This window comes from Drosophila ficusphila, unplaced genomic scaffold (genome assembly GCF_018152265.1).
Source record: "Drosophila ficusphila isolate 14025-0441.05 unplaced genomic scaffold, ASM1815226v1 contig_106, whole genome shotgun sequence".
Taxonomy (NCBI): Eukaryota; Metazoa; Arthropoda; class Insecta; order Diptera; family Drosophilidae; genus Drosophila; species Drosophila ficusphila.
The window spans coordinates 12,285,638-12,312,812 of NW_025063993.1; the positions used below are offsets into that span (position 1 = coordinate 12,285,638).

Below are 27,175 nucleotides of genomic sequence, written 5' to 3' on the forward strand. Positions count from 1 at the left end.
TAAGCTGTGGTTTCATTAAAGTCGATAATTAAACTTTTTTTTTTGTTTAACTAACATTTTTTTCAAAGGTCAGTTATTTGTGGTTTGGTTCAAACCTTTTTGAAATTCCCGCAAAAGTGTAAAATATTCGTTGTTTGCTTATTTTTTACGGGTAATTGACGGTTTATATGTAAAGTGTCGGAGTAAATGCGCCCTCCAGTGGACAAAAAAGAACGCCAAATCAAGTTGGTTCAGATTTTGCCCGTTTACGTGCGGTGGCGCTCTCAAACAAAGTCGATTATTCGATATGCGATATTTTGGTCAAGAAAAATATTGCGATAAATATTTGCATTTTAAAAATATCATAAAAATAAAAATTTCCACCCCAAGGCCAGCTGCCGCTTCCCGCGCATTTTCTCAGCCCAGGTAACTCGAAATCAGTTTGGATTGCCTTCGGGGTTTTTACTCGTCTCAAAACCTCCGTAGCAACACCATCCAGACAACGTGGAACTCCCGCAGAACCAGAGACCGGCAATATTTCCATTGTGAGTGGAAGAAGTCGCGGCATCGTCGGCGTCCCTAACCTTATATATATAAATTACATACACATTTTGCCTCCCAGTTTCGGTAAACAAAAATTGTGCAAATCCAAGTTAAAATGCCGCGCAGAAAGGTCCTCACGAACAACAACAATGACGGCGAGTCGCAGGATCAGCCGCCGAAGGCTAAACGCGCCAGGATCGTCTTTCATCTGGAGCTGCCCAAGCGTCGGACCATTGTGGGTAACGTGCTGGTCTGCGGCAATGGAGATGTGGGCCAACTTGGTCTCGGTGAGGATATCCTGGAGCGCAAGCGACTCAGCCCCGTGGCGGGAATCCCAGATCCAGTGGACATCTGTGCGGGAGGCATGCACAATCTGGTTCTAACCAAAACGGGTGACATCTACTCTTTTGGGTGCAACGATGAGGGCGCTCTGGGTCGCGACACCAGCGAGGATGGCAGCGAGGCCAAACCAGGAATCATCGAGCTGCCCGGCAAGGCTCTGTGCATTTCGGCGGGAGATTCCCACTCCGCTTGTCTGCTGGAGGATGGACGCGTCTTTGCCTGGGGCTCCTTCCGGGACTCGCATGGCAACATGGGCCTCACCATTGACGGTAACAAGCGTACGCCCATCGACCTGATGGAGGGCACCGTCTGCTGCAGCATCGCCTCTGGCGCCGATCACCTGGTCATCCTGACCACCGCTGGAAAAGTGTTCACAGTGGGCTGTGCCGAACAGGGTCAGCTGGGCCGGCTTTCGGAACGCTCCATCTCCGGAGAGGGTAAGTCCTGCTCTACATTTACTCTACAAAATCTAAAGCAATCCCGTTTTATTTGTAGGTCGTCGTGGCAAGCGCGACTTGCTGCGGCCCACCCAGCTCATCATCACGCGGGCCAAACCCTTCGAGGCCATCTGGGCCACCAACTACTGCACATTCATGCGCGAATCGCAGACGCAGGTCACCTGGGCCACCGGGCTGAACAACTTTAAGCAGCTGTCTCACGAGACGAAGGGCAGGGAGTTCGCAGTGGTGCCCATCAGGACAGAGCTCAAGGATGTCCGACAGATTGTCGGCGGTCAGCATCACACCCTTGTCCTGTCCACGGACCTCAAGTGCTCGGTGGTCGGTCGTCCGGAATACGGTCGTCTGGGTCTGGGCGATGTCAAGGATGTCGTGGAGAAGCCAACGCTTGTAAAGAAGCTGACCGACAAGATTGAGGCCGTCGGCTGCGGCGAGGTCTGTTCCTATGCCATTTCTGAGGATGGCAAACTGTATTCCTGGGGCTCCGGCGTCAACAACCAACTGGGCGTCGGCGATGGCGACGATGAGCTCGAGCCCGTCGTGGTTATCAGCAAGAACACGCAGAACAAAAAGATGCTGCTCGCATGCGGCGGTGGTCAGCATGCCATCTTCCTGGCCGAGGCGGACAAGCAAGAGCAGAAGGAGAACATACCGGACAAATCGAGCACCAGCGGCAATAAAAAGGACAAGACGCCACCGGAGAATGATGCCGATAAGGAGCCTGCTCCGGGTTCCCCTCCCAAGAAGGCGAAGTCTGCAGCCAGCAGCACCAGTAAAAAGGAAAAGGCATCGCCGCAGAACGAGGTCGTCGAAGAGCCCAAAAAGGAGCCGTCTCCTTCGCCCAAAAAGGCTGGGAAGGCCAAGAAGCCAGCTGCCAAGCGAGGCGCAAAAAAGACATAGGATTAACAACAAAACGCTGACTTTCCCATTTTGTTTTCGGTCGCATTTAGTTACAAAACCCTTACGCTTACCTTATGGTTAAGGAATTTTTGCTCATTGTTCAGATTCGTAAGATAATTCGAAAGTTTTTCTTGTATATGCTAAGATTTACGAACTGAATCCTGTTAAGTTCTTATTATTTGATAAATAGATGTCCGCTCATATCTTACTAGTCTGTCTGACGATGAAAACTCCTTTATAACTCCTTTATCTAAATCTTTATTAATTCACACTCGTTTAAAATACGAAACCGTAGTAAATTTGTATTTAAACGCAAAATGAAACTGAGATTTATTTACAAACTAATCAACTTTAATCCGACATAATGCTATCGGGTATTTGTTTATATAAATTACAAAAGACATATCCTGTTCACAGTGTACTATAAATTCTTGGCTCAGGAGGGGGTTCCTAAAATTAGGGATGACCGACAAATATCCGCAAGGGTTTTTGGGCAATAAACGTGGGACACCATTTACTCAAAACTCGATTAATATCAAGAAACACGAAACTGTTACTCTTAGCGTAGATCTAAAAGATATATAAATATGAATACGTTAGGGGTGGCTCGATTTGCAAAAGAGGAACAAAAAATGCAAGCAAAGGAATCTGTGTACAATTCAGAGAAACTAATGTCATATTTGACCCTTCAAACTTTAGCAAACGAATCGCCAGGCAGTTATGTGCAAACCAATGAAGTACATCTAAGGGTTTAAATATTTTTCGATGCGACTTGCAATGTTATATATCTGGCAAGGGTCAAACTGGTACAAATTGCTATTTCTGGTAAACAAACAGAGGTAAGGATTTTGGCTTGACTACGAGTAGTAACACGGCTGACGATTGCCTCTGCCCGAATCGACGGCGGCTAGGGAGGTGGTGATGCTGGTGGTGGTTGAGGTGGAATTGCCGCCGTAGTTGCTGCCCAGGTAGAAGCTCATGAAAAGGATGCCGCACAGCAACGACAGCGAAAGGACGACGCGCACCAGCTTCCTTGCGAAGGCGATGAGTCCCAGCAGATGGCCGCCGGCAGCCACTCCGCCCAGCTGCCGATCGCCGTCGATGCCTTGACAGCTGCGACACAGCTGCAAATACGTCTGGATGAGGATCTCCAGGCACTCGCCATCGAACGGGTCCAGCGTATCTGCGCACTCCAGACCCAAATCCATCAAATCAAAAGCACAAGCGCAGTTCTCTAGTTCGCGGCAGTCGTCGTGGCAATCGTAGTCGTTATTATTGTGGATATTGCGAGCGGCATCGTCAAGCTCCTGCCTGGTCAGATTACACGGTGAAAGTAAATATTATTTGCGCTTGCCGCACGAGTACGCCGTCGACTTGGCACAAGTGCCGGTGTGGTGGCCCATCTGCTGGTACATCAGAAATCCGAATCCCGCGAACAGCAGCAAAAGCAGCGCCAGCGTAACGTATTGCAGGTTCTGGGTGAACGCCAACTGGCGTTCCATCATCGATACTGGGTCTTGTGCCTTTAAAAAGAAATGTTAACATGTGCTTTAAATATTTCTGACTTAAAACTCACAGTAGCCGACTTCTTGCAGTTTACACTGGCTTTACTAGCTTTGTTCCCACAATCGGGTTCCGATTTGCATTTGCTTTCTTCAATGCGACAGACCAGTCGATGCTGCTCCACGTCCCCCGCCGAGGGGGATTTGCTCCGCCACAGCTCGGCCACATCGCAGCTGCCGCACTCCGAGTCGGGCGCCACCATGGCCATCACCAGGAACTTATCCTTGCTCTCGCCACTGAGCTGGTGCTCTGGTTTCAGCCATATGTTAATGCTTTCCTGCTGGTTGGGCTGGATTAACCCGCAGCGTGGTCGCACACGGAACTTTTCCGGCGAAGTCGTTTGGATCTGCAAAGATAAAACCGTGTTATTCCAGAACTATACAATACCTATATGATTAACTTACCTTGTAGGTCACAACCGACTCCGCAATCGACTTGAGGTTCAGCGTGGCCATCGCATTCTTGGAGCTAAAGTTGACAAACTCCTTCGGACAAACTTGCAACATGCCTGACAAAGAATAGAAGTGCAATGGCACCCTCGTGGTATTAAAAGGGGCGTTAACAATATATTTTAAATTTTGGTGGGGACCAAAAAATTTAGGTTTAAATAGAATAGCGAACTAAAATAATGCGACCTGCTACGATATATTTTTGTGACATTATGAGCAATGTTGGTTAATATGAGGGGGATCTTGTAAAGTTTAAAGTCTGGTTTGGAAATACGCTAATACTGTATATTAAAAAACTAGATAAATGTGAGAAAATCTTAAGAGTGATTGTTATACAATATTTGTTTTTAAAGGGGTTTTTCTTACCCTCGGATGGAGTGTGCATCTCGTTGATGTTCGACTCCTTGAGCACAACAGGAGCTGTGTTGGCAAATGTGACCTGTCGATTAAAGAGAACTTATTGAAATGACCGTCTTTTATGGTGAGTGGAATGGTTTGGCGGCGCCCCCATAATCAGCCCCTTTTGGAACGTGCTTTTATGTGTCATTTTCACAAGGGGCGGCCCACTATTCTTGGCACCCTTGAGCTGGCATTATTGGCGAAGGTTCCACTTGTACCGGAGGTCGCCTGTGAATTGGTTTCAGTTGGTTTTCAGTCGGATGAGGGGTGTTTATATGCGGGTCGTCTATATCTATTGAGCTTTGCAACTACGATTTTTATCTGGCTGTTTTATCTGTCCTCCGGGTGCAGCCTCCAACTCACGTAATTGAAACGGCTGGCCTCAGACATTGGTCTCATGCGCCAGTTGCCACTCAGAGTAATTATCCGCTTTCTTCACTAAGCCTTTAAACATATAACTTAAGTCGGACTTTAAGATTGCTCTTTTAATTAATTTGCAGACACCATAATAAAAAAACAGCTGGCAACCCTGAAGCGGTGGATTTACAAGCTTCGCTTTAGGGGATTATCAACACGCGTTAGCGTGTTATATTTTGAACAATATTTAACGTTATTTTTAATTTTATTTCTAAAGCTTAAGTTGAGAACCTTGCCATGGATCGGTATGGCGGCATAAGATCAAATTTAAATTCGCACATTTTTTTAATACACTTAAAAACATAAATCTTGCTTCTTAAGCCCGACTTGATTGATGGAACCATTTACTGGTTCATTTTACTGAATTCGGTTCAGCTGACAGAAATTTAAAATAATGAATTCCTTTTGTTGATTTAAACTGAATAAACAACAGTTGTCTTTTCGTACAAAAGCAAATTTGCAGGGTTAAATAAATGTCTTGAATAGCAAAACAATTCGATCCATTGCGAGTTTGTTGTTCTTTTGTTTAGGCTTCCACGTAACGCACACATGATCACGATGACAAACAGTCAGCTTTCGATATGTTTACATGTAATTAACCGGATGAAGTCCGCTCCACCACTGAGTACATCGAATTTTGAAGGTTTATAAATGATTTATTGATTCTTAAAGGACTGACACAGATTTCTTGAGAACAATGTAATGAATATGAACACTTAGCGAGAGGTCACCGTACATTAAACACGTACGCACACACCTACCCTTGGCATTTTGTTCGAAGAATGAATATCAATTGGTACAAAAACAATAACAATGCAGCTTCCGCTCCTCCGATTTCTCTTCTTTTCCTTTGTTTGGGCGCTTGTTTGTTAATAACAATTAAAGATTGCACATTTCCATAATAATAACACAAATATCGAAACAATTGAACGTAATATGAGGTTGCTTTATGGGTTTTTGTGACTAGTTCGCGCAAATGAGAAAAAACAACTGAATGAAAAGCACATCCAATAAGAAATGCCAAGAGCTTTCGGCCAGAGCTTTCGCCTCTCTCTCTCTCGCTCTCTCTCGATCAGCTTCTCCCAGCTGTTGTTGTTGCTGCTGCTCCCGCTTGCCGCAAAATGAACTCAAACTGTAAATGAAAGTGCCGTTGCAAATGAGAGAGTGCATTAAACGATGACGTAGTGGGAGGGTGTGGGAGTGTGTGGGCGTGAGTGTGTTGTTGAGTGGGTGTGACTGAAATGCCGGATAATATTCGCTCTGGGAATCACATACACATATGTACGAGACACACATAATCATGCTATAATCCCTGTTACAATGTGTGTTCTACTTTTTTCGGGTCAATGCTTTGGGGCCTCGGAACTGACCAACCGCTAACCAAAGTGACCCCAAGCCAGAAACAGAAAGTTTAGCAATATGTCAAATAAAGGACTATAAATAGCAATGGGTGAAATGAGCAGCTACACTGAGAATAGAAAGAACAGTATTTGAAAGATATCTACAAATTGAAATTTAAAAATTATAATAGTTTGCTAATTTCCATAAACCCTAGTACATATGTTAGAAAAACAAGATGAATAAAATTTATAGCAAAATATTAATTACGACTTGAATATTTTACTATACACAAGAAACTTACAGAAGATAATATAATAATATAATACTAATCAACTTGGGTACATATTTCTTTAACTAATAAAATTCTCTCAGTGCTCTGGGACCGAACCTCGCTGAGGTAAGCTTAGTGGTCAGTTGGGGACAGCCAAAGGCGACTCACGCAGGACACGCAAGCAGCGCACCCTAAATCAATACGTCCCAAGAATGTGAATCAATTATGGAGAGAGTTGGTTCGCGTGCGGTTTGGGAAAAAAGCAATTAGGCGACCCATGAACCTCCCTCGCTTCCGGGTGCAGTCGTGTCATAGGGAACACACCCCACTCTCGAGATTTAGTCTGTTTTATGTTGGTGTCCTCGTACCAGTATATAACTTGTTTCCAACCCAGTAACTCACCTTCTTATCCGCGAACTGCTCATCATCGCCGGCACTTGCGGCCACCGGTTTGGATGAAACCTGTTTTGGCTCCGGCACGAAGCTAAATTCGTAGTTATCCTCGCCACCCCAGCTGGCCAGGCATTTGTCCTTGCTTATGTACTGACTGATGTCCTTTTTCGATATCATTTTCAAAATCTCAACCGCTTTGGGTGGCAGCAGGGCCTTAATGACCTTAAAGGCAGCTAAAAAGGAGAATAGGGACGATGTCATGGTCACGGTTAATGTTTTGGAAAAGTTCAAAGGTGAATGTAAATAGGCAACTGTCTAATCGTAATCGAAATCGATAAGTGGTAAATACAAGTGGGAGGTACCTTTGTTTTTTTGCTTGAACCAATTAGGAATTACAAATACTTTTAATAGAAGCAATTCATTAAACTTAATACTCGATTAATTCAGTACTTACCATTAAGTACCCAAGCAAGCTCATAAACCAAAATGTAATTCAGGGTATTGGGATAGTACTGCTTGAAAGTCTCCACAATCCGCTTGACAAAATCCAGATCCATGGTGGCCAATCCCGTGCCGGACATGTCGAAGAATATGGTCAACTGGATCAAGTGCCGCTCCCTCTGGGTTCTCTCCACCCAGTAAACTACGATGCGGATCAGCTCGTCCAGATTCTTGGACTTACTATGCAGTTTCACGCGGAATATCAACAGAGGCTTTCCATCCACATCAGTGCTGTGGACAAAAATCGAACCTTCCTTTAGGTATTCCTGGTTCAGCTGGCTTTCGTCAAGATCATTAGCCCCATAAGATTGGCGCCAAACGCAGGTCTCCCACAATTTTGCGAAGGATGCATCCATGTCGAGATCGTGCATTTCCAGGAATCTCTGAAGCCAAAGATGATCGTTGCGAATGCGATCAATATCAGTTGGATGGAAGGGCGCTGACATCGGATAATAAAAAATAAATAAATAAACCCAAAGATTATTAGAATCTTATCGGTGTTTATACAAGCGATTAGGTCCCTGAGCAACTATAATGTTTAGATTATAAATTCCACTCGCTTGGAGTTACAGTAGATTTCTTGACACTTAGCTGTACTCTTAAAACTTTTATTTCATACCAAAGAGTATTCAACTACACAAGTTTATTTCTAATCTATGTTTACTTAAGAGGTGACAGAATTTGAATATGGAATGATAACGAGTTGATAACAACATAGGGTTGGTTGGTTTATGGGAGTGTGTTCTACTTTTTATTAGAAGAAACGTATTTAGATTGCAAAATACTAGTACCTATAATTTATTTCCCATTATCTGAACCTGAACCCTTATTTATCGCGTACACTTTGGCCTCGGGTACTTAACCTTTTGCCACTGATAACCAGCTATACGGAAGTCCATATACTATACGCGATTTCTAAATATAGGTATCTCCAGGTGGCTATAGCTTCGGTCTCAAGTTCAAAGCTTTCGTTTGAGTGCACTTGGGGCAACTTAACTGTTTAGCTAGGCAGGGCTGTTTAATTTATTCATTGACTAATCGGAGAATTTGCACTACAAACAAATTAAACCGAGTGAATCATATTAGCACACTATTAACAGAACACGGCTATATTTACCAGTAATTATCGAATATAAAGTCGTCAACTATTGGAATATACTATATGTGATCATAAAACGAAGCACTCTGAACATTTTCAGCTGAACGTTGCACTTTGTAGCCGTCGTGCGATTTGAATTATCTCACCTGCTGGCGGTGAAGAGGCATATTTGCTGTTGAACCTTTCGCGCAGCTCAGCGATTTGTTCGGGAGTCGTCTCCTTCACCTTGATGCCCATTTTGACAGCTAGTTCACGCACTCGTAACCAATCGAGACTGTCGAAAGACTGAGCATTGAAGTGCGATTCCGTTCGAAGGGCGCCTATCGCTCCAATCCTAATCAGAAATCCACTTTCACTGCGATTAGATTTGAGCCACAAATCAATCGAAAGCCAGGTGAAGGTACAACCGGTAGAACAGCGGGAATTAGCGAGCTGTCCAAGTGCGTTCCACGAGCGTGAGCGGCTAACTGAACAATCGGCTAACGGTGTCGACGCAGCGGCTATCCACGATCGGAGTATATACGTAGATATATAATATATCGCCACGATCGTTGGCAGTCGGCTGGCGTGCGGGATCGAATGTGGAGCACCTGGTACTCGGCGGCGCTATAATGGGCCTCCCAAAAGGGCAGCCCAACCACCCACTTCTGCAATGGAACGTGATCGTGTGGGCGGTGGGTATGCCACCGGAATTACAATTAACTTGGGGGTAAATAACTTGAGTGGAAGTGCTACCGAAAGCTTCCAAAGCTCTCTTGTGAAGTACTCAAGTGAAACGGCAGATTCCGGTAATAAATATCGTATTATTTACACTAATTTACAAAATTTGTAGCAAGCTTTAGGCAAATTTATAAACATAGTCGTCGTTACCGCCCCAGATTTTCAGGCAGTTGTCCTTGTCCACATACTGATCGATGTCCTTCTTGGTGGTCACCTTAAGGATTTTCAGAGCTTCGGCGGGCAGGAAGGTCTTCACGATTTTAAAAGCAGCTAAAAATGGGAGATTATTTAATTAGCATAGAGTTTATTAAAAATAAACCCAAGTTCATACCATTTAAAAGGAATGGCAACTCATGCACCAGTATATAGTTCGGTACATAGGGATATCTGGTCTCGAACACGCCCACAATTGTCTTGATGAAGTCCAGATCCAAGTTACTCAGTCCAGAGCCAGTCATGTCCATGAAAAGGGTGATCTTGTCCAAGTTGGAGTCGCGCTGCAATCGCTCAATCCAGAAAACCAGGATTCGCAGGAGGTCCTCCTGATTGCGACTCTTCGAGTGCATTTTAATGGTGAGGATCAGCAGGGGTTTTCCATCCTTATCCTTGTTGTGCACAAAGATGGAGCCATCGTTGAGGTATTCCTGATTTAGGTTCGTCTCGTTGATATCGTATACCCCGAAGCTCTGACGCCAAGTAAGGTTTTCCCACAATCTGGTGATGCATTTCTCCACATCGAATTCATAAACCTGCAGAAGTTTCGTGATCCAGAGGTCACTGTCGTTAATCCTCTTCAGATCGGTGGGATGGAATGGTTCTGTTTCCGGAGTTTATAAATAAATTAGATAAGATTGTAGTTATTTTTGCTATAGCTTACCAGCTGGTGGCTCCTTCTCCAGTTTCTCGAGAATGCTACTCCTGACTTGGCCAATCTGATAGGCAGTGGGTTCCGCATCGGAAGGCATGTTGCTGCTTGGATTTACTTCGACCAACTGAAATATCCCCTGCAGGGGGCTTTAAATTTATATCAATCTATATTTCTTATCTCCCCCTTTAGAGTTTCAGGAGGAACTGTTCTTAATCTGGGAACGTGATGACTGGCCGGTGAGCGGGCTAGTCAACGACTGACAGCCAAACGCTCAGCGTTCCGCTCGCCGAGAGCGTTTTACTTGTTCTCCAATTGTGCTCTGTATTCCAGACGATCATGTAAATGAGTCAATGCGGGTGGGGAAAGGGCACAGCCAACCGCACTGCCGCCCGTTCTTTAATCAATATAAAAGAAAAGCAAAAACACATTAGCCGGGGGGCAATGAGGGGGCCTCAGTCAATTGCGATAAGCGGAACAAACTGGGGAACTGGAAATGTTTATGGTTTGTGCGGGTGAGTCTTCGGGAACTCGATTTTTATGCCTCTGGCTGTGGTTTTCTTGGCGATATCTATGACGTTTCCACTCTATATACATACATTCAGGTATCTTTGCAAAGGAGGAATGGAAATTCCAGGTGGTTGGCCTTGATTCGATTAAGCAGACTAAGTCTACTGAGCTCATTTATTCCCCTTTAATCCCACAATCGTTGATTGCGGTGGCTGTAATAGATACCTTATAGGCCATTATAACAGTAATATACTTGAGTTCCTAACAAGATGAACTTATCAAAAACATTCTTGAAAGTATATAAGTTCAGAAATAGCACACAATCAATCTAATCAAACTTATGAACGAAATTAGCTGGGGTTTTTTTTATTGACCTGATAGAGGGATTAAGGGGGGTCTATGCAATTTTTATTATCATCGTTACAAGTTGATATTTTCTTGATTTTATTTTTTTTTTCTAATAATTAGTTATCAGTATAAAAGTATGACTCAATTCGAATTTATTTTTCTGTATTTGATATGATAGGAAGTTCAAAGGTGTTCTATTGATATATTTCAACGGGTTCCCAGCAGTTACTAATTATTAGTTAACTAGCGTTAATTATTGCGTTAACCAGCTGGAATCGAAACAAATCTGGGAAATGTTTATATTGTATTTGTGTATAAAGTAGAAATAAACAGCCGGTTCATCGCGCCAAGTTCATACATTTTAATTGATCAGAAAACTTTATGAATAAGATAATTCAATAAAATCTAATCAATGTTTGAACTGAATATGTGTTGCGCGTTTGTTATTGTTGATATTGAAAACAAAACCGAAGCATTTACATATCGAAAGCTCTATAATTCGTCGCCCCCCGAAAACCCCGCGCCATTTGGACCATCTGACATCCCAGAACTTTTCTGGCCCAGTTGTGATGTTTACGTGAAAACGTGCGTTTGGAGCGACCACGTCCTCTCGCCGATTCTCCAAATGCGGATGCAGTGCAGCCAGTTGTGAGATCTCCCCCGAAAAAAAATCCCCGAGATGAAGTTCGCCGAGCATCTGACCGCTCATATAACGCCCGAGTGGCGGAAGCAGTACATTAACTACGAGGTGAGTGCCGCAAATTGTCGATTCAAGGTGCGGAAAAATCTGTATCCGTGTAGATACAGATACACGGACGAGTGTGCTTTTCCGCGCTGTCACTTTGCCAGCTGTGACGTCACGTGCCCCATCAGCTGTCCGCGGCAACTGTCAAATGGCGGAGCTTTCAACGCGCATGCGCCCTGTTGGACCGCCTTTTCTGTTTTGCTCTCCTCGGACGTAAACAAATCGGAGGAGAGGATGGGGCGGTGAAGGAAAAGGGTGGGAAAACGAAAGCCAAAATGAAAAGGGAATGTACAATTACAGTGGGGACCAGATTAAAGGAACAGGAAATTTTAAGAGGTCTTTTGTTTTAAGAATAATGGATTTTGATCTTAATCTTTGTAGAACAATTTTATTTCTTCTAAAAAAAATTAACACAAACCACTTTAAATATGTATTTTCAATTTATATTAAATATTTACATATTTTACGAATAAGAAATTTAGGATTTATTAAAATTCAAATAATACTCAATCATTTTGATTAAATCCCTTTATCTATAATTATATTATAATTATATTATAATTATATTATAATTAATTTATAAATAACTATAAATATTTTCATTTATTTATTTCAGGAGATGAAGGCCATGCTGTACGCAGCCATCGAACAGTCTCCGTCCGCCGAGCTCGTTGAGCGGGAGATGGTGACGCGGTACTTCGCCAAGTTCGATGAGGAGTTCTTCCACTACTGCGACAAGGAGCTGGCCAAGATCAACACATTCTACTCGGAGAAGATGGCCGAGGCGACCCGCAAATATGGCAGTCTGCGAAGCGAACTAACCGAGGCCCTGGAGATGGGGCATCCGAAGAAGCTGCCCGCCTGGAAGAGGCGAACGCCGCTGGGCAAGAAGAATGTGCCGGCGCGCAAGATACAGGATCTCAAGTTGGCATTTAGTGAATTTTACCTGGGGCTGATACTGCTCCAGAACTATCAGAACCTCAACTTCACGGGTTTCCGTAAGATACTTAAGAAACACGACAAGCTGCTCAGTGTGGACTACGGAGCACGTTGGCGAATGGATCACGTGGAGGCGGCTCACTTTTACACCAACAAGGACATCGATCGGCTGATCCAGGAAACGGAGCAGGCCGTCACGCAGGACATCGAAGGAGGTGATCGACAGAGGGCCATGAAGCGATTGAGGGTTCCGCCGCTGGGTGAGCAGCAGAGTCCTTGGACCACCTTCAAAGTGGGTCTCTTCTCCGGCGCCTTTGTTGTCCTTTTCATAACGGTTGTGATTGCGGCCATGTTCTACGGATTTGGCGAGAATTGGCGGGCCGGAATGCGGATGTTCCGAGCTCCCTTCCTCATCATCGAATGCCTCTTCCTCTGGGGCGTCAATGTCTACGGATGGCGATCGTCCGGCGTGAATCACGTGCTCATCTTCGAGTTGGATCCACGGAATCATCTCTCCGAGCAAAACATCATGGAGGTGGCATCGATATTTGGAGTTATCTGGGCCTGTGCCGTGCTGAGCTATATCTTTTGCGATCCGCTGGGCATTCCACAGTATGCTGCCCCACTTTGCCTCTACACATTGATGGCCGCCTTTCTACTTAATCCCACAAAGACTTTCCATCACGAAGCCCGATTTTGGGCTTTGAGGGTGTTGATACGCGTGATAATGGCGCCCTTCTGTTTCGTTAACTTTGCCGATTTCTGGCTGGCCGATCAGCTGAACAGTATGGTGCCAGCTTTTTCTGGATATACCCTTCCTGATTTGCTTCTTTGGTCGCAGTCCCACGTGGCACAAAGCTGGAAAGGGTGAGTATAGCCAAGATTATGGGAAACTTATTTTAAGTTGCTTTACTTTATTATTTATAGTCTATTATTTCGAACTTTCTATATATAGAAGTCAACATGGTATTTAAAAATATTTTTGTTTCAACACTTTTTCACATTTCCTGTTAACATCGTGTTGAAAAAGTACTTGCATTATATAAGCGAAAACAAACAATGCTCGCCAGCATTTAAATTGAGTTCCGTGAATCGCCGTGTTGAATGATTTAATTACCGAGTACAAAGTGGTTAATTTACCACCATTCTTTTATTATTTAAACCCTCCCCAGACGCCAGCCACTGCGTGGAGTATGTGTCCCTGTTGCATCCCATTGTTGCCATTTTGCCCGCCTACTTCCGGTTTGCCCAGTGCATCCGCCGATACCGCGACACAAAGGAGTCATTTCCGCATTTGGTGAACGCAGCGAAGTATGCAACTTCCTTCTTCGTGGTGATATTCGCCCACAAATACCACACGACCACGGGTAAGTGGATTAATTATGCGGTCGAGGGTTCATTAGGCCATCCCAACGTAGCCGCAAGTGCAAAAATATATACGAGTATACGTATATACGATGCCATTATGCGTGCTGTTTACTGTCCAGTGCCAATTAGTGCCGTCTTCATGGCCGAAAATTCATGTAAATTGTATTTTCGGCAGGAGGGCACGTGCAGCCCCAGAAACCCGCCCACTCCACTCACCCAGTGCCTTCTGATTTACAGACACCTACCCGCTGTCGAAGGAGAATCCTTGGTTCTATTGCTGGATTACGGCGGCCATCTTCTCCTCCTGCTACGCATACACATGGGACATCAAGATGGACTGGGGATTGTTCGACTCGAAGGCGGGCGACAATCGATTCTTGCGTGAGGAAATCGTTTATTCATCGACGGTGAGTCGGATGGCCAGTGTGTGTTTATTTTCCGTTTTCCTTTTTGGTTAGCCAGAGTGGGGCAGTACTCCCCCGCAAATAATGGCCACGATAAATATTTGGCCGAACGGCACGTAAAACAATCTTTCAAATCGTTCATTATCTCTCTCTTCTGCCGGGATCCTATTTCTCCTCGCTCTCCTCAGTGGTTCTACTACTTCGGCATAATTGAGGACTTAATACTGCGCTTCAGCTGGACCCTCTCCATGAGTCTAATTGAGGCCGGCTATATCGAGGGCGACGTAATGATGACCATTCTCAGTCCCCTGGAGGTTTTCCGTCGCTTCATTTGGAATTACTTTCGGTTGGAGAACGAGCATCTGAACAACGTGGGCAAGTTCAGGGCGGTGAGGGATATATCCGTGGCACCCATGGATTGCTCAGATCAGGTGAGTGTTTAATGGAAACTAAACGAATCAAAATGCACTAAAGTAACCTACAAAAAACAAACATAGCATACTGAGTATATAAAATTTAAATTAATCCAAAAACTAAATGCAAAATAATTTACCCAATTTATTATCCAAAATGAAAATTTAAAACATGTCTGTTGTATCCCATTAGTTTTAAATCCCTCATAAAGCGCCACATGAACTGAAAACAAGCGAATAAATTATTAAGCGATGCCGTCAACTTAAAATAGCAATTAACTATGCTCCATCCCGTTCTCCATGAATTTCAGACCACAATTCTACGCATGATGGATGAAACGGATGGAGTGCTGAATCGAAGGCGTGGAAAAGCCGCTGGCGGCAAATCCGCAACCAAGAAGAACAAACAGGAGCAGCGCCTCCTCCTCCAAGGAGAATCCATCGAGGACCTTTGCTCGTAAATAGAAGGATGTGGATGCGGATGCGGATACCCAATGAACAACTCTCTGTGTGCACAAATTTTCAGTTCATGCCAATAAAACACTGCAGTTTCATTTTTGGACAATGACTGAAATATTCCGTTTCCATTGCTTTTCGGATTTAAATGCAAGCAAGTTGCACCAACTCTATTTTTCAGTGCTATTTGTGTACCACATGTGGCCCATGGCGATGGATGATGAGCAGAACTTCAATTTGCGTGACAGTTGAACAATAAACTTTGAACAATAATCGGTTACATTTGGTTCTGCCATTTCGGGTGCCTAAAAATACATTTGCCAGACCATGTTATCCGCTTGGTTGTTGAGGTTGTCATGGCAAAATTTGCGTAAACGTTGGCATATGTAATTACTGCAGACATAACCATATAAGCATGACGTTGAAAAATGCTTTTGTGCTGCTTGCGATACCATAAAAATGGATGACCACCGATTAGCAATCAACTGGCTGCTTACTTCTTGAGCTTCAGCCTATTTTGTGGGCTACGGTTTGTTTTTCTGGGAATTGTGCTGGGACTTTTTATTTGTATTAATATTATTCCGCTTTTGCCTGATAAATTTGCGAGAAATTCCACTGGTAGACGCTGTTGACAAACAAATTTGATGAATTTCACCGTGGGTTACCGCTGGGAGTTTGAAAGGTCCTGTTCACAGCTGCTGTGTATTGATTGATTGATTGGTTTTGTTGCCGGTTTTTGCCCGCCTCAATTCTCTGTTATTAATACAACTTTGAAGTGTATTTATTCCCAGCTGATTGCGTCCTTATCAAAAGTCTCACTTTTTTCAGTCGTATGAGTTTTATGGCAGAAAAACTTGGCAACATTGTGAGTTATGCATATAGTTTTAAGCATTTCGAATTCTATTTGTACCTAACCAAGCCACCAACAACTCAATGTGCTTTGCTCATCTGCCATCGGGCACCACTTTTTGCGGTCTTTTTGGGACAAATAGCGATAATAATAAATGGTTCTTGAATTTAATATGTGCTCAATTTAATAATGCAAACGGAAAACTCTCAAAGTTGGGCGGAAAGAAAGTTTCCCAAATTGTTGCGGAAACTTTGTGTTTCTTGCAGTCAGAAAGTTTTACTAGAGCCTTTCGAAGTCCCAAAAGGACGCTTATTTTTCTTATAAATATTCTCGACAGTTTTTTACGTCAAGCTGTATTTAATTGATTCAATTTTTTAGTTTTGCAGTTGATAAAACTTGTGTTTCCGTGTAACGCAGTTGATGCTTTAACAAGCGAATGGAAAATAAATATCGAGTAAATCTGAAAAATCTGGCACGAAGGTTGATTTGAAAATGTAACATCTGGCAATCAACATGACGTTTATCAGCTTTGGGTTTTCGTTAGGTAAATACGTTTTCAGCCCTTTCTATTCTTCCACTTTTGCACAAGCTGAGTGTTCTATTCGAAAGAGGATTATATCACGACTTTGGGTTCTCGACAAACCAGTTGCTTATTTGTGTGAAGTGAAGGTTCAATTTAAATTGCACTCCTTTCAATTCGATATTTTTAGACAGTGCTCCCTTGGTGGGAAAACATTTTTATGCGAATCCGTTGCCCGGCAACTTCTGGCCATTAGGAACCATTTATGGCTCGCAGATAGGAATTTCCTTTTTACCACTCCTGGGATGTCACATTGATGGGAATCTCCTACGGGCGAGTGCTCGATGCTTCTTTTTTTTATTTATTTTTTTTGAGTCTTTGCGATAAGTGGACCCTTTTTGGGAGTGTTTTTATTAGCCCGAGGATATTTAGTCGGTCTGAGTGTGTGGGTGTGAGGTCCTATTTAGCGACATTTAATTTTTCAGCCCACGAGATGAACCCCTTGATAATGGGGCTCTGTATCTTGTTTTACCTTGCGGTTGTAGCTTTTAGGCAGATGAAAGTGAAAAGCATGCTTACATTCTACCTCATGTTTTTACTCGCATTTAAAGCCTTTCGCAACGCTTACTTTCACATGTCAATGTGACTCTGCCTCATTTTTACCTACTTTGCTGCTTATTTTTTTCGGTTTGCTTGCTTTACTCCTGTCAAAGCAGATTTTCTTTGATTTGACAGGGGAGCCCACACATGTATATAGGTTCAAAGGGAAAACTGATGGCAAATGTTTGAGCACCCAACAATGGCGGCAATCTTTCACACGGCTAACACACCGTGCGTATACGTAATACCATGTTGACAATTTCGGCCTGGCCTTGCGTTTACCACCCATCCATGCTTAAGTTCCTGATTGCAATTGTTTTGTTTAGCAACTCAAGCTTACTTGTTACGTATACGCCATGATGAACGCGTGCAATTGCCCTTAAGCTACGATGTTAGCTTCCACTTGGTTGTGTTTATATATAAACAGTATACAGTATACTGTGGAAACATCTGCGCTGGGTGCTGATAAATGAATAAACATTCCACCCGAAATCGAAGTGACAATGCAATGGCTGAATGCATTTCAACATATAGCAACAATGCAATCGAACTATGCAAATGCTGACGGATTAAGTGATTGAATTGCCTACATTACGAGACGTGTGCGCTTTTAAGCCGCAGCAAATTAAAGTTTATCCAAACTGATCGATTTTCTGTTTTCAATTTAAATTTACAAACAAATGCCTCTTTGCTGCCAATCAAACGGGGATAAAATTGTCCTGTTGCCAGATACATTTCTAATAATTTTCTATGGCAGAATGCTTTGATTACTGACGCATGTTCCGACAACTGACTCATTAAAACAACACCTGTGGGGCAATGCCACTCAAATGGCAGGTCATGAGCCCACGCGGCGTATACGCTATTTGACTGTGGGCAGAATAAAACCGGCAGGGTGAAAATAACAACTTACGCCATCAATTTATCATTGTAACGCTCTGTGTTTCGAGAAAAGCGCTTACTTCATTCGAAACATTGATTGAACAAATGTTTACATCGAAAGTTAATTAATTAATTTAAGGCATCTGACAATGGCGCAGGACATCAAGGTGGGAGTGAAATATTCTGGATATTGCCACTCAATATGCTAATCGAATGCGCCACGAGTTTTAATTAACCGCAAACGACATTTTGACGGCCTGCCAGTTGCAAAACGCTTTGATGGCCTTTAACTTTTGCCTGCCAAATTTAATGCCAGCCAATATATATGGACAACCCGATAAGGGGAGGCATAAATCCTATTTGCCAATACCATTCTGGCCGCACTGTGTGTGTTGTGCTGAGTAATTCAATGCGGATGCGAAGGCAAAGACCTTTAGTGCCATTGATTGATGGCCGCACTGCTTGCTGGGGAAAAAGCTATTTATAATATGTTTATTATTTATCATGCATGCTAATGCCGATGTATAAATATTCGTTTATTGCTCCTGTTTGTTTGCTTATGAAATTTGATTGAAACTAATGGACGCGGCATCCGCAAATATCTCCCAAAGGACACGTAAAAGCCATTCAGAGTGGGATGTATAATTCGACTCAAGGTCCCCGGCTTGTAATTCACCGGAAAGCAGATAATAGGGATAAGGGAGTTCCAGTCGGCGAGTTTCATAACCAGTTTGAAATCCTTAAAGCGCTTTTGCGAGACTCTAAGCTAAATAAGCTTATTTCTTATGCTCACGCGCCATAAAAATTCTATTTCAAGCCATATCAATTGTCAACCGTACTTAAGCTCCAAGCACTTTTAGTCGATTTATCATTTATGGAATTGTTCTTCCCAGGACGAGACCTTTCTTTAAAGGGGTCAACTTCACTTTCCCTTGAGAGGGATAAGGCATCCCCAGCCGCTGGCCAAAATGTCAAGTGGCACTCGCGCAGTCAGCGAAAAGTTTTGACAGCGAAATTCCAAAGCAAACACGCCAGCCGACAAAATAAACAAGCGGAATAACTAAAATTATATCGCTGCTATTCTAATGGAAGATCAACAAACAACGTTGCTTGGCTCGCAGTTAAACTTTGGGGAAAAGCTATTGTTATTGCTCTACAATTAGTTCGCTTGAAATTAGTTTGCGAATTCTAGCCGTCCATTCAGTTGTCAAAACACGTAAAGTTAATTTGAAATTTACATTTTTATTAAGTTATATTCAGCTAAAAAAGTTTTAAGTAATATTTACGCAATGTTGGTATAACATTTATTTTTTGCTTTTTTGTAAACCACTCTATTTTAAGCTAATTGAATTAAAGGCATTAAATTTCTGGCTAATTGAGTTAAATTACGAGGTTCGGGTTTTTGCTCAAATTTCCATATTCATTGCCGCCATATTAATCGCTTTACGGATTTGTTTACCCGCGAAAAGTTGTCATGGTAACTATGTCACCTGCGGTTTGTCTTTAACCCTCAAAAAATGGGTATGCTGGAACTCAGTCATGAAGTTACCATATAAATACAGAAATTCGTTTAAAATCAATTTTCATTTAACAAACACATTGATGTGGGATTCCCCACTGACCAACCGCCAGGTATTTTATTATTTTTCTTTGTTTGTACTGCCAATTAAAAAATCTGGTAAAATGTGAGAAGAACACGAAATGCTTAAAGGACAAGCAAAAAACTCAGTTCGAAAGAAGCTTTAAGAGTAATGTGAAAGGTAAAGAGTTTCGTTCATGGAAAGGTAAACAGATGCCTGCTTGTAGATTTTGTAAATAAGAGGGGTCTTATTTGCGAAATGGATTCTCGTTACTCCTTGTTTTCTTATGAAAAATATCCCAACCCTTTTGTATGCTAATACTGTGAAGCCTGGAAAAAGGACTGCGCTTTGTTTCGAAGAGCGCGGTTTTCGCTTTGAAGCCGCTCGTAAAAAAGCGGGTCAATTAAAAATGGCTTAGGCTTTTGGGTGAAAAGACTCTTCAAGTGGCTCCAAGCGTATCGCTCCAACATGTTAGACATCTGCCTAATTTCCAAAGAATCCCTCATGCATTTTCCCGCCGAGGTGTCACCTAAGCCCGATGCTTTATGGAGGTCCCAAGATTGATGTCTGGGCCTTCTTCCACATAATTTACTTGGACGATTTATTGCTGACAAACGGTTTTCCCCTAATGCGAATGCTTTGCCGACTTATGTCCTAATTATTTTGGCTTCAATATGTGGATGCCGAAATTCCGTTGAAAACCCTCAAAGGCGGAAAACTGTGGCAACGGCCAAGCGGCTTTAAGTCTCCGATATGCTCAAAGCTGTTTATAGTTTACACTCGGCAGAATTCCCTTGTTAAACAAGTCATCTGTAAGCCCCCAAATGACCACTAAGCCGGGGAACTTATGGTCTGTCCTGGGGGGTATTATACTGAAGGACCAGTATGACTTCTCGAGGTTAACGAATTTTAAGCTTCAATTAAAGTTTGGCATGAATAGGCCGAAGGAATTTCATTCCCAAATTGTTGGTATCATTTAATATTCATTAGGATGCTTACATCTTTTATGGCATCTCCCTCGAGCGTGAATTAACTTCATTTGAATGCTAATTTTCTAATTGAATGTATATAGACACGTATCCATGAGCGGGTTTGATGTGCTTTAAGCGAGCACACGCACATAAATCTACATAAATTTTCTGACAACTGACGTTCATATCGACCCTTTGCCAGCCACCGCTGCGTATACGCAATAAAGCGAGTGACAAACTGGCAGCCGCACTCGTCAGGCGTCAAGTTGCCCCAAAAATGCCTGTTTACTTTGTGCCTTTTAAAATACACCAGCACATCCATAACTTTACCCTCTTGTCATACGCTATAAATCAAGTGAAAGTCCAGAGTTTGAAAGTCTGTGGGAGGCAGACTGAAGTCCTTGGGCCTCAACTTGTCTTAAAGCTGTCAATATTTCTTGTGAGCGACGGGAGGATGTAATCAAGCGGGTTTAAAATTTAAAATTTAATTTAATCCGAGTCACTTCATCTCCTGAGCTTGGCACACAGAAGTTTGAGATTTCCATTGTGGCGAGAACTTGGCGCGATGCATGCTCGCCAAAGTTGGACGTCCTTTGTTACACTTCCGTTTCCTGTTGGTCCTGCGGCCGAAAGGGGAGGGGATTTTCAAAACTTTGCATGTTTTACGGTCGCATCAAACATGCATGGGAGTTTGCCGTACAAGCTTATACATTTCCCGCCAAGTTCGATTCGATGGCCACCAAAATGCACGCCAGTCAATGTGTCCGAAGTTGCGGGTGCTGAAGGCGACAGGAATTTCATTTGATTTCACTTACGCCTTAATTAAATTTTCACTTAAGCAGTCAAGACGCTTGGCAAATATTGCCACTGCCCGCCGCACTCAAGCGCTAATGGAAAACTCATTATCCTGGCATCGAGAGTCTGGGATAGCCGACATCCTAGCAATTAGATAGAAAGCGTGCGCGTTTCTGCCGCCTGCAAGCGAGAGTTTATTGTCAGCTGTGTGTGTGTGTGGGTGTGCGTAGCCAGTATCTGGGTTCTGGGAACTGGGATTGTGTTGCGAATGTATATCCCTAAAGTGCCCCACAATGGCAACTTTTAAGAGCCGAGCAACGAGCCAACTGCTGGCTGTGGATAAAGCCGAAAGTAATTCCACGGATTTGCAACGCAACTGCTGCATTTGTTTCTCTTCACAACAGTCAGTAAGTTTATTCAATGGGCTAAAATAAAAAGGCAGAGGTAAAATAAAATTCATATTTTTTGATGAAAAGAATTTATGCGGATTTACACATATTTTCGCAGGTATTACTTTTTTTTGCTTTTCCAGCCCGATAGTTTGGATTTAAATCAAAATCTTTTTCAAAGAGTAATTACAACTGCCTTTCATGGCTTCTAAATCAATTTCATGCTGGTCCAAAAAGCACAAAAAAGGCTAACATGCGGAAAGATGGCAGATACAAATAAAATATTTTATGACTGCTGTCTTTTTGCTGGCGTTTGCTTAAAGACTTAAAGTCAAACAAAATATAAATTGAAGAAGATTGAACAGCGTTTAAGCTTTTAATGATTTTTGTTTGTGCAGGAATTTGCTAGGAAATCCGATATTTATCCAGCAGACTTTACACTGCATTCCACCACTTAGGAATCCATTAAGTTCTGTTTTCCCAAATTTGTAGCTTTGACCAATGAGCAGATGTTCTTGGCATGCCGGTTTTAAAAGACAGGTCAGAGGAATGTTCGGTATGTCGCTGCCTGTGGCAATGTCAATATTTGAGTGACTTTTCACTAAAGTAATAATAGTAGTAACAGTGGCAGTTACGCTGACTCTTAGCGTAGCAGTTTCCATAGTGTTTCCATGGCCATGTGTGTATATATTTCAACGCTGACCACTCAAATCTTGTAAAAATAAAGAAAAATTGGGAAAAACGTTGACAGATTTTGACTTAAAAAAAGCCTTAATCTTCCAAGGTGTTTGGATAAGGTAAAAAATTACTTTTTACACTTGATAAAAATGTACTTTTAATGCGTATGAATAATTAAATAAAAATGGTTTTTGATTTCAATAATTCAATAATTATCCCCAACTACATAAATTTAAATTAATTGGAAAACCTTTAAAAACTGCTTTAAAATATAACTCAATTTTCTCAGTGTGACAAAGCAGTGGCGCCTGCAACATCTGACTCCACGTGGCCTTTTTCAGTCAGGAAGCTGGACAACGGTCTGCGGATTGTGCGGCTTCTCCAGCAGCCACTCTTTGTCATCGACAGCTGGCGGGCGAAATGGCCAGCTCAGACCCTAAACCATTCATCCGCTTCAAGGTAGCAGCACACCGGTGTCATTTGTCCCTGCAACTTCACCTGGGGGTTTAATTAACAGTGCCAATTTAGCCCGATGATTAAGTGCCATTTAATGAAGCCTCTGTTCTGCTCTGATGACGTCTGTAGTCCTGCCCGTTGAAATGGATTGCATTGGATACACTTTTTTCCCTCAAAATTCTTTTCTCTTTTTAATTAAGTCTTTAAAGCCTAATTTGAATACCATTATCCGGCAAATAAAACCACTTAACCCATGCTTCTTGGGTCGAGTCAGCATTTTCAAAAAGCTAATTAGGTTTTTAAAGTCCACCTTTCCCTTGGTCCTTTGTTGTTTTAGGGCTGTTTTGACCTGGGGCTGTCTGCCCCGGTGAAGATTAAGCATTTGAATAATTATTTCAAAAGTTCTGACACGGGGTCATCAGCTTGAGTAACCAAATAGTTTAGCTTTGCCAAGCATTCGGGCTTAAACGGAGCTCACATCCTGTTGTCATTGTCAAGCACCGGAATTTACTCAGGGGGTACAGGTGAACTCAGATAATTCAAATTTGTCTGGTAATATTGTATATATATTATTTTGTCTATAAAATAAGTTAATTATTTAATTTCCCAAATTTATTGCCAAACGTAAAAACGTTGCCTACTTTTTTGCGTTTTTTTTAGAGGGAATATAATGAAGGATGTATTTTATTAATACTAATAATAAATAAATAATAAATAAATAAATAAATACTAATAATAATAATTAAAATAAAATAATAAAAGATAGTTTGTCTCAGCTGTTTAATATTTTTTAATATTGTTTAATATTTTTTAACATATAAAAGATTTCCAATTAATATGCATTTAATGGAAGCTTGACTGTACTTCTCAGTTGCCCAGCCGAGCTGAAGAAATCAAGGGGGCGCAGTGCAGTTTGGCCTGGAGCCTCAAAGGCAAGGACACTAAGCACTTCCTGGAATCTTGTTGCATCCCCCAGTTGGATTCGCCCAATCCGTTTCCATTGGACACCGGCATTCACATGGGTTGCATGTATTTTTAGCTGTAACAGAGATGTTGCCAAAGCACAACAGTGTGTCTCTTGAAAATATTATTCTTCTTTATTTTGCTTTCTCAGGTCAATTAATTTGTAAAAATATCAGAACTCTTGCTTAAATCTGTGCTGGGATTGGGGACAAGAACACGTAACTTGGGCTCAGTGACGTGTGCCACTTGCATCACTGCAGTGAGCCGGGCTCGAAGCCAGAGTAATAATTGGAATTCGGGCCAGTTGCTCCGTGTTTGGCTGCTCGGCAAGGAAGCCTAGTTGCAACGAATTTGTGTTCGTTTTTAGTTAATTGAAAATACGCCTGGCGGGGAGACCCCTAAGGTGCTTACCAGTCCGGGACTGCTGCTCCTCCTCCTCGGTGATGGTGGAGAAGTTGGTCAGCCGCTGCGATGTGATCAGCGGACTGGCTGCCCCAAGGATGCGACGCCGCTTGCCATTTCCGCTTGCGGTTTCCAGCTGCTGCCCGGAATTCTTCTTCTGCTGCTGATGCGTCTGCTGCGCGGACTGCATCTGCTGCTGCGACTTCGTTAATTTCTCGGCCGCTGTGAAGACCACAATAGGCTTGGGTTGGGCGGTTTTCAGGGGGGTGGGAGGGCAGGTAAGCATACATGGGAGTGGCACAACACATTCACCGAATACCTACCGACGCCACGGAGGATGCCTGCCGCAGCTCCGCTCGCTGCAACCGGAACGTCTGGTACTGCGAGATGACACATAGCAGGCAGTAGAGCTGAAAGGGCAGGAGATGGAATGCGTTAGTGGAACTGGATCGATACCCCTATGCAATCCTTAAATACGGAATTTTTATTGCAAAAAATCATAATTGTTAGGACCTTCTATGATTTCGTTTTCAAATATCAATTGTTTAATAAACGCATAGTCATTATATTTATTATAACTACTTCACAGGGTTTGCAAGAATTCTTTTGTAAGCTTGATTTATTTTCTAAAATCATTATGGTTTGTAGCCTTGGTTTATTTATGTACTGGTTATCTTTAGAAATTTTTATAAACTCTAGTTTGTTGTAGTATTTGAAATTCAGCTATTTTTATATATGTTTGTATTTGTTCTACCTTTTGCAAATGGTAAATTGTAAAGGTATTTCTGACAACCTGTTTAGTACAAGTAAAATGATGTAAATAAATATAAAGTTAAGTGGTTAAACTTAGTGCAGAGACAATTTGTTAATCTGTTAAACAATCATGATATATTTTAAATTGGCTTGAACTCACATTGAGGCACAGGAGGAAGAAGTCCATGGTGAAGATGAAACCGACTATCGGATCGAACTTGACGCGGCGGGAGAGGGAGAGGTGCACCAGGTGCAAGCACTCGATGAGCAGGTCGCCCAGCATGAAGCAGATCCAGGGTATCAGCAGCTGGCGCTTGTTCTGTATTTTCGGTCAGGGGGGAGGGATTGGGGTTAGGCCGGTTATTGGGGTATTGGGACAAAGGACACCTCGGCACACTCACCTGCCGCAGACCCAATATCAAAAGGACCGACGAAAGAACCATAAGCACCGAGCAAAACAGAAGCAAAACGTTGAATATCACAGTCACTGCAAAGGGCATAAATCACACGTAATTGAGCCGCTCGCAGGGAACAAAAGGTTGCGTTCGGATGGGGTGTCCTTCCGCAACACAACAGTGTCCTTCAGCCTCACCTACAGTCACATCTCCCTTCTCCAGGAGGCTCTCGCCCACCGGTTGAGTGCGGTTCCCCAGCAGAAATTCCTGCTCCTGGCGCACGTAGAACAAAAACATCAGCGTGGAGAAGCCAAAGTAAACCTGTGTGGGAAAATGGAGAACAAATACTGGCAACATGTAAGGTACACGGAAATTGAGGCAAACGGTTATTAAGTGTGGAAAAACCCCTAAGAGGAGGAGGTCCTTCTCCCTTTCCCCGGAAATCCCCTTCAAGTGACAATTGAGTGCCGTAATTGCTGAGGGAGCATGCAACTTGACTCGGTAATATATTTGCTTGGGTGTTTCCCAAATTTTTGTGCTGAATGATTGTAATTTGGGCTTGTGACAGGTTTCAATTAAGGAAATGTTATACAAGAGGGCTAAGAATTTGTGTAATGAGACAGGAAATGAATGTGTTGAAGGGATAATAGCAATGGCTTCCATTTTGATGTGAATTGTAATCTCCCCCTAAAGCATTTGTTTGTGATGTGAAACTTAACTTAAAGTCAATTTCAAAGTTATTTAAACTTTTCTGATTTAATTGGTAAAAGTCGCTTTTAAATCCCTTTCATAGGTGCTCAAGTGCCTAATAAAAAAGTAAGTTTTGACTGCTTATGCTTGAAAAGTTCAGTTAAGCCAAAAAAGTTTACTCGACTCTTTGCCGTTTGGCTTCAAAAGTTCAAGGGAATTTTGATATATTTGCTCTGCTCCAGGCCACTTCTTATCTTCAGAATTTATTCATATGGGGAAAGGACCTACCAACGTGTAGATGGCACAGGCGAAGCTGCCACTCCGCACATCCTTCCAGAAGCAACAAGACTCCAGGATGGCCATCTTTCAGCTGCTCACGCCTCCTCGATGGACATTCCAAGCACGACAACAAAAGAAGGATTTTTATGTTTTCTTTTTTTTCGGGGAAACGGCTGCCGCCACTTTCACTCGACTTTCTACACTTTCAGCCGCGGGGATTCTTCCACTTTATCTCAATTTTCCCGCCAAACGTTTAATTTGCTTGCTTTAGTTGTTTTCCTTTGGCTGTGTTTTTATTTGCCACTCCGCAGATAAATATCTAGGATGTTTTGTGGCCACCAGCGGGACACTGACACATAATTCCATATACCAGTCGCGCTCAGATTTATGACACTGATTTATGAGGCACAACCGGACGTATTTATGTGGCCCAAAGTGTGGGATTCCGGCACGCGAAGCTCCGAACAGAACCGTCGTCATTGAAAGTCGCATAGGGACTGGCTTAGAAGTCCTTCGCAGGATGCCTCATTGCTTTCAATTTCGAATTGT

At 42.8% G+C, this 27,175-nt stretch overlaps 5 protein-coding genes across 6 annotated transcripts; 2 read left to right on the forward strand and 3 right to left on the reverse strand.

Annotated features, from left to right (window-relative positions):
- The first annotated feature begins 295 nt into the window (after nucleotides 1-295).
- On the forward strand, nucleotides 296-2,634 carry LOC108093114 (regulator of chromosome condensation). 2 transcript variants are annotated; one of them, XM_017193056.2, is made up of 4 exons: nucleotides 296-405; nucleotides 466-524; nucleotides 602-1,301; nucleotides 1,360-2,634. In XM_017193056.2, the coding sequence occupies exons 3-4, from the start codon at nucleotides 638-640 to the stop codon at nucleotides 2,220-2,222; spliced, it is 1,527 nt and encodes a 508-aa protein (XP_017048545.1). In that variant the 5' UTR covers nucleotides 296-405; nucleotides 466-524; nucleotides 602-637; the 3' UTR covers nucleotides 2,223-2,634. The 2 variants fall into 2 exon arrangements, with proteins under 2 accessions (XP_017048545.1, XP_017048544.1); XM_017193055.2 differs by lacking the exon at nucleotides 296-405 and having other exon boundaries at nucleotides 412-524.
- A 344-nt stretch (nucleotides 2,635-2,978) lies between these two features.
- LOC108093112 (motile sperm domain-containing protein 2) lies at nucleotides 2,979-9,135 on the reverse strand. The gene is given in 7 exon segments (XM_017193054.2): nucleotides 2,979-3,745; nucleotides 3,799-4,131; nucleotides 4,190-4,293; nucleotides 4,601-4,673; nucleotides 7,065-7,288; nucleotides 7,510-7,995; nucleotides 8,802-9,135. Coding segments are annotated over 7 exon segments (1,977 nt in total). The 5' UTR covers nucleotides 8,893-9,135; the 3' UTR covers nucleotides 2,979-3,079.
- A 303-nt stretch (nucleotides 9,136-9,438) lies between these two features.
- On the reverse strand, nucleotides 9,439-10,512 carry LOC108093115 (motile sperm domain-containing protein 2). Its single transcript, XM_017193057.2, has 3 exons — nucleotides 10,253-10,512; nucleotides 9,707-10,192; nucleotides 9,439-9,645 (listed from the first exon to the last, which is right to left on the reverse strand). Exons 1-3 carry the CDS (start codon nucleotides 10,338-10,340, stop codon nucleotides 9,494-9,496), a joined length of 726 nt encoding a protein of 241 aa, XP_017048546.1. The 5' UTR covers nucleotides 10,341-10,512; the 3' UTR covers nucleotides 9,439-9,493.
- Nucleotides 10,513-11,647: 1,135 nt separating this feature from the next.
- Nucleotides 11,648-15,541, forward strand: LOC108093272 (xenotropic and polytropic retrovirus receptor 1). Its single transcript, XM_017193251.2, is given in 7 exon segments — nucleotides 11,648-11,846; nucleotides 12,460-13,581; nucleotides 13,583-13,649; nucleotides 13,955-14,149; nucleotides 14,388-14,557; nucleotides 14,743-14,985; nucleotides 15,279-15,541. Coding segments are annotated over 7 exon segments (2,016 nt in total). The 5' UTR covers nucleotides 11,648-11,777; the 3' UTR covers nucleotides 15,429-15,541.
- An 8,681-nt stretch (nucleotides 15,542-24,222) lies between these two features.
- Nucleotides 24,223-27,096, reverse strand: LOC108093056. Its single transcript, XM_017192964.1, has 7 exons — nucleotides 26,636-27,096; nucleotides 25,855-25,978; nucleotides 25,664-25,749; nucleotides 25,423-25,581; nucleotides 24,833-24,919; nucleotides 24,519-24,750; nucleotides 24,223-24,443 (listed from the first exon to the last, which is right to left on the reverse strand). Exons 1-7 carry the CDS (start codon nucleotides 26,708-26,710, stop codon nucleotides 24,337-24,339), a joined length of 870 nt encoding a protein of 289 aa, XP_017048453.1. The 5' UTR covers nucleotides 26,711-27,096; the 3' UTR covers nucleotides 24,223-24,336.
- Between the last annotated feature and the right edge of the window lie 79 nt (nucleotides 27,097-27,175).

Excerpts from the sequence above, each read along its gene's own strand:
- LOC108093114 (XM_017193056.2), top strand. The coding sequence starts at position 638 with ATGCCGCGCAGAAAGGTCCTCACGAACAACAACAATGACGGCGAGTCG. Across the intron at positions 1,302-1,359 it reads ACGCTCCATCTCCGGAGAGG|GTCGTCGTGGCAAGCGCGAC; the intron begins GTAAGTCCTGCT and ends TTTTATTTGTAG.
- LOC108093115 (XM_017193057.2), bottom strand. The coding sequence starts at position 10,340 with ATGCCTTCCGATGCGGAACCCACTGCCTATCAGATTGGCCAAGTCAGG. Across the intron at positions 10,193-10,252 it reads GGAGAAGGAGCCACCAGCTG|AACCATTCCATCCCACCGAT; the intron begins GTAAGCTATAGC and ends CTCCGGAAACAG. Across the intron at positions 9,646-9,706 it reads GTTGCCATTCCTTTTAAATG|CTGCTTTTAAAATCGTGAAG; the intron begins GTATGAACTTGG and ends TCCCATTTTTAG.
- LOC108093056 (XM_017192964.1), bottom strand. The coding sequence starts at position 26,710 with ATGGCCATCCTGGAGTCTTGTTGCTTCTGGAAGGATGTGCGGAGTGGC. Across the intron at positions 25,979-26,635 it reads CCTGTGCCATCTACACGTTG|GTTTACTTTGGCTTCTCCAC; the intron begins GTAGGTCCTTTC and ends TTTCCCACACAG. Across the intron at positions 24,920-25,422 it reads TCTTCCTCCTGTGCCTCAAT|CTCTACTGCCTGCTATGTGT; the intron begins GTGAGTTCAAGC and ends CTGCCCTTTCAG.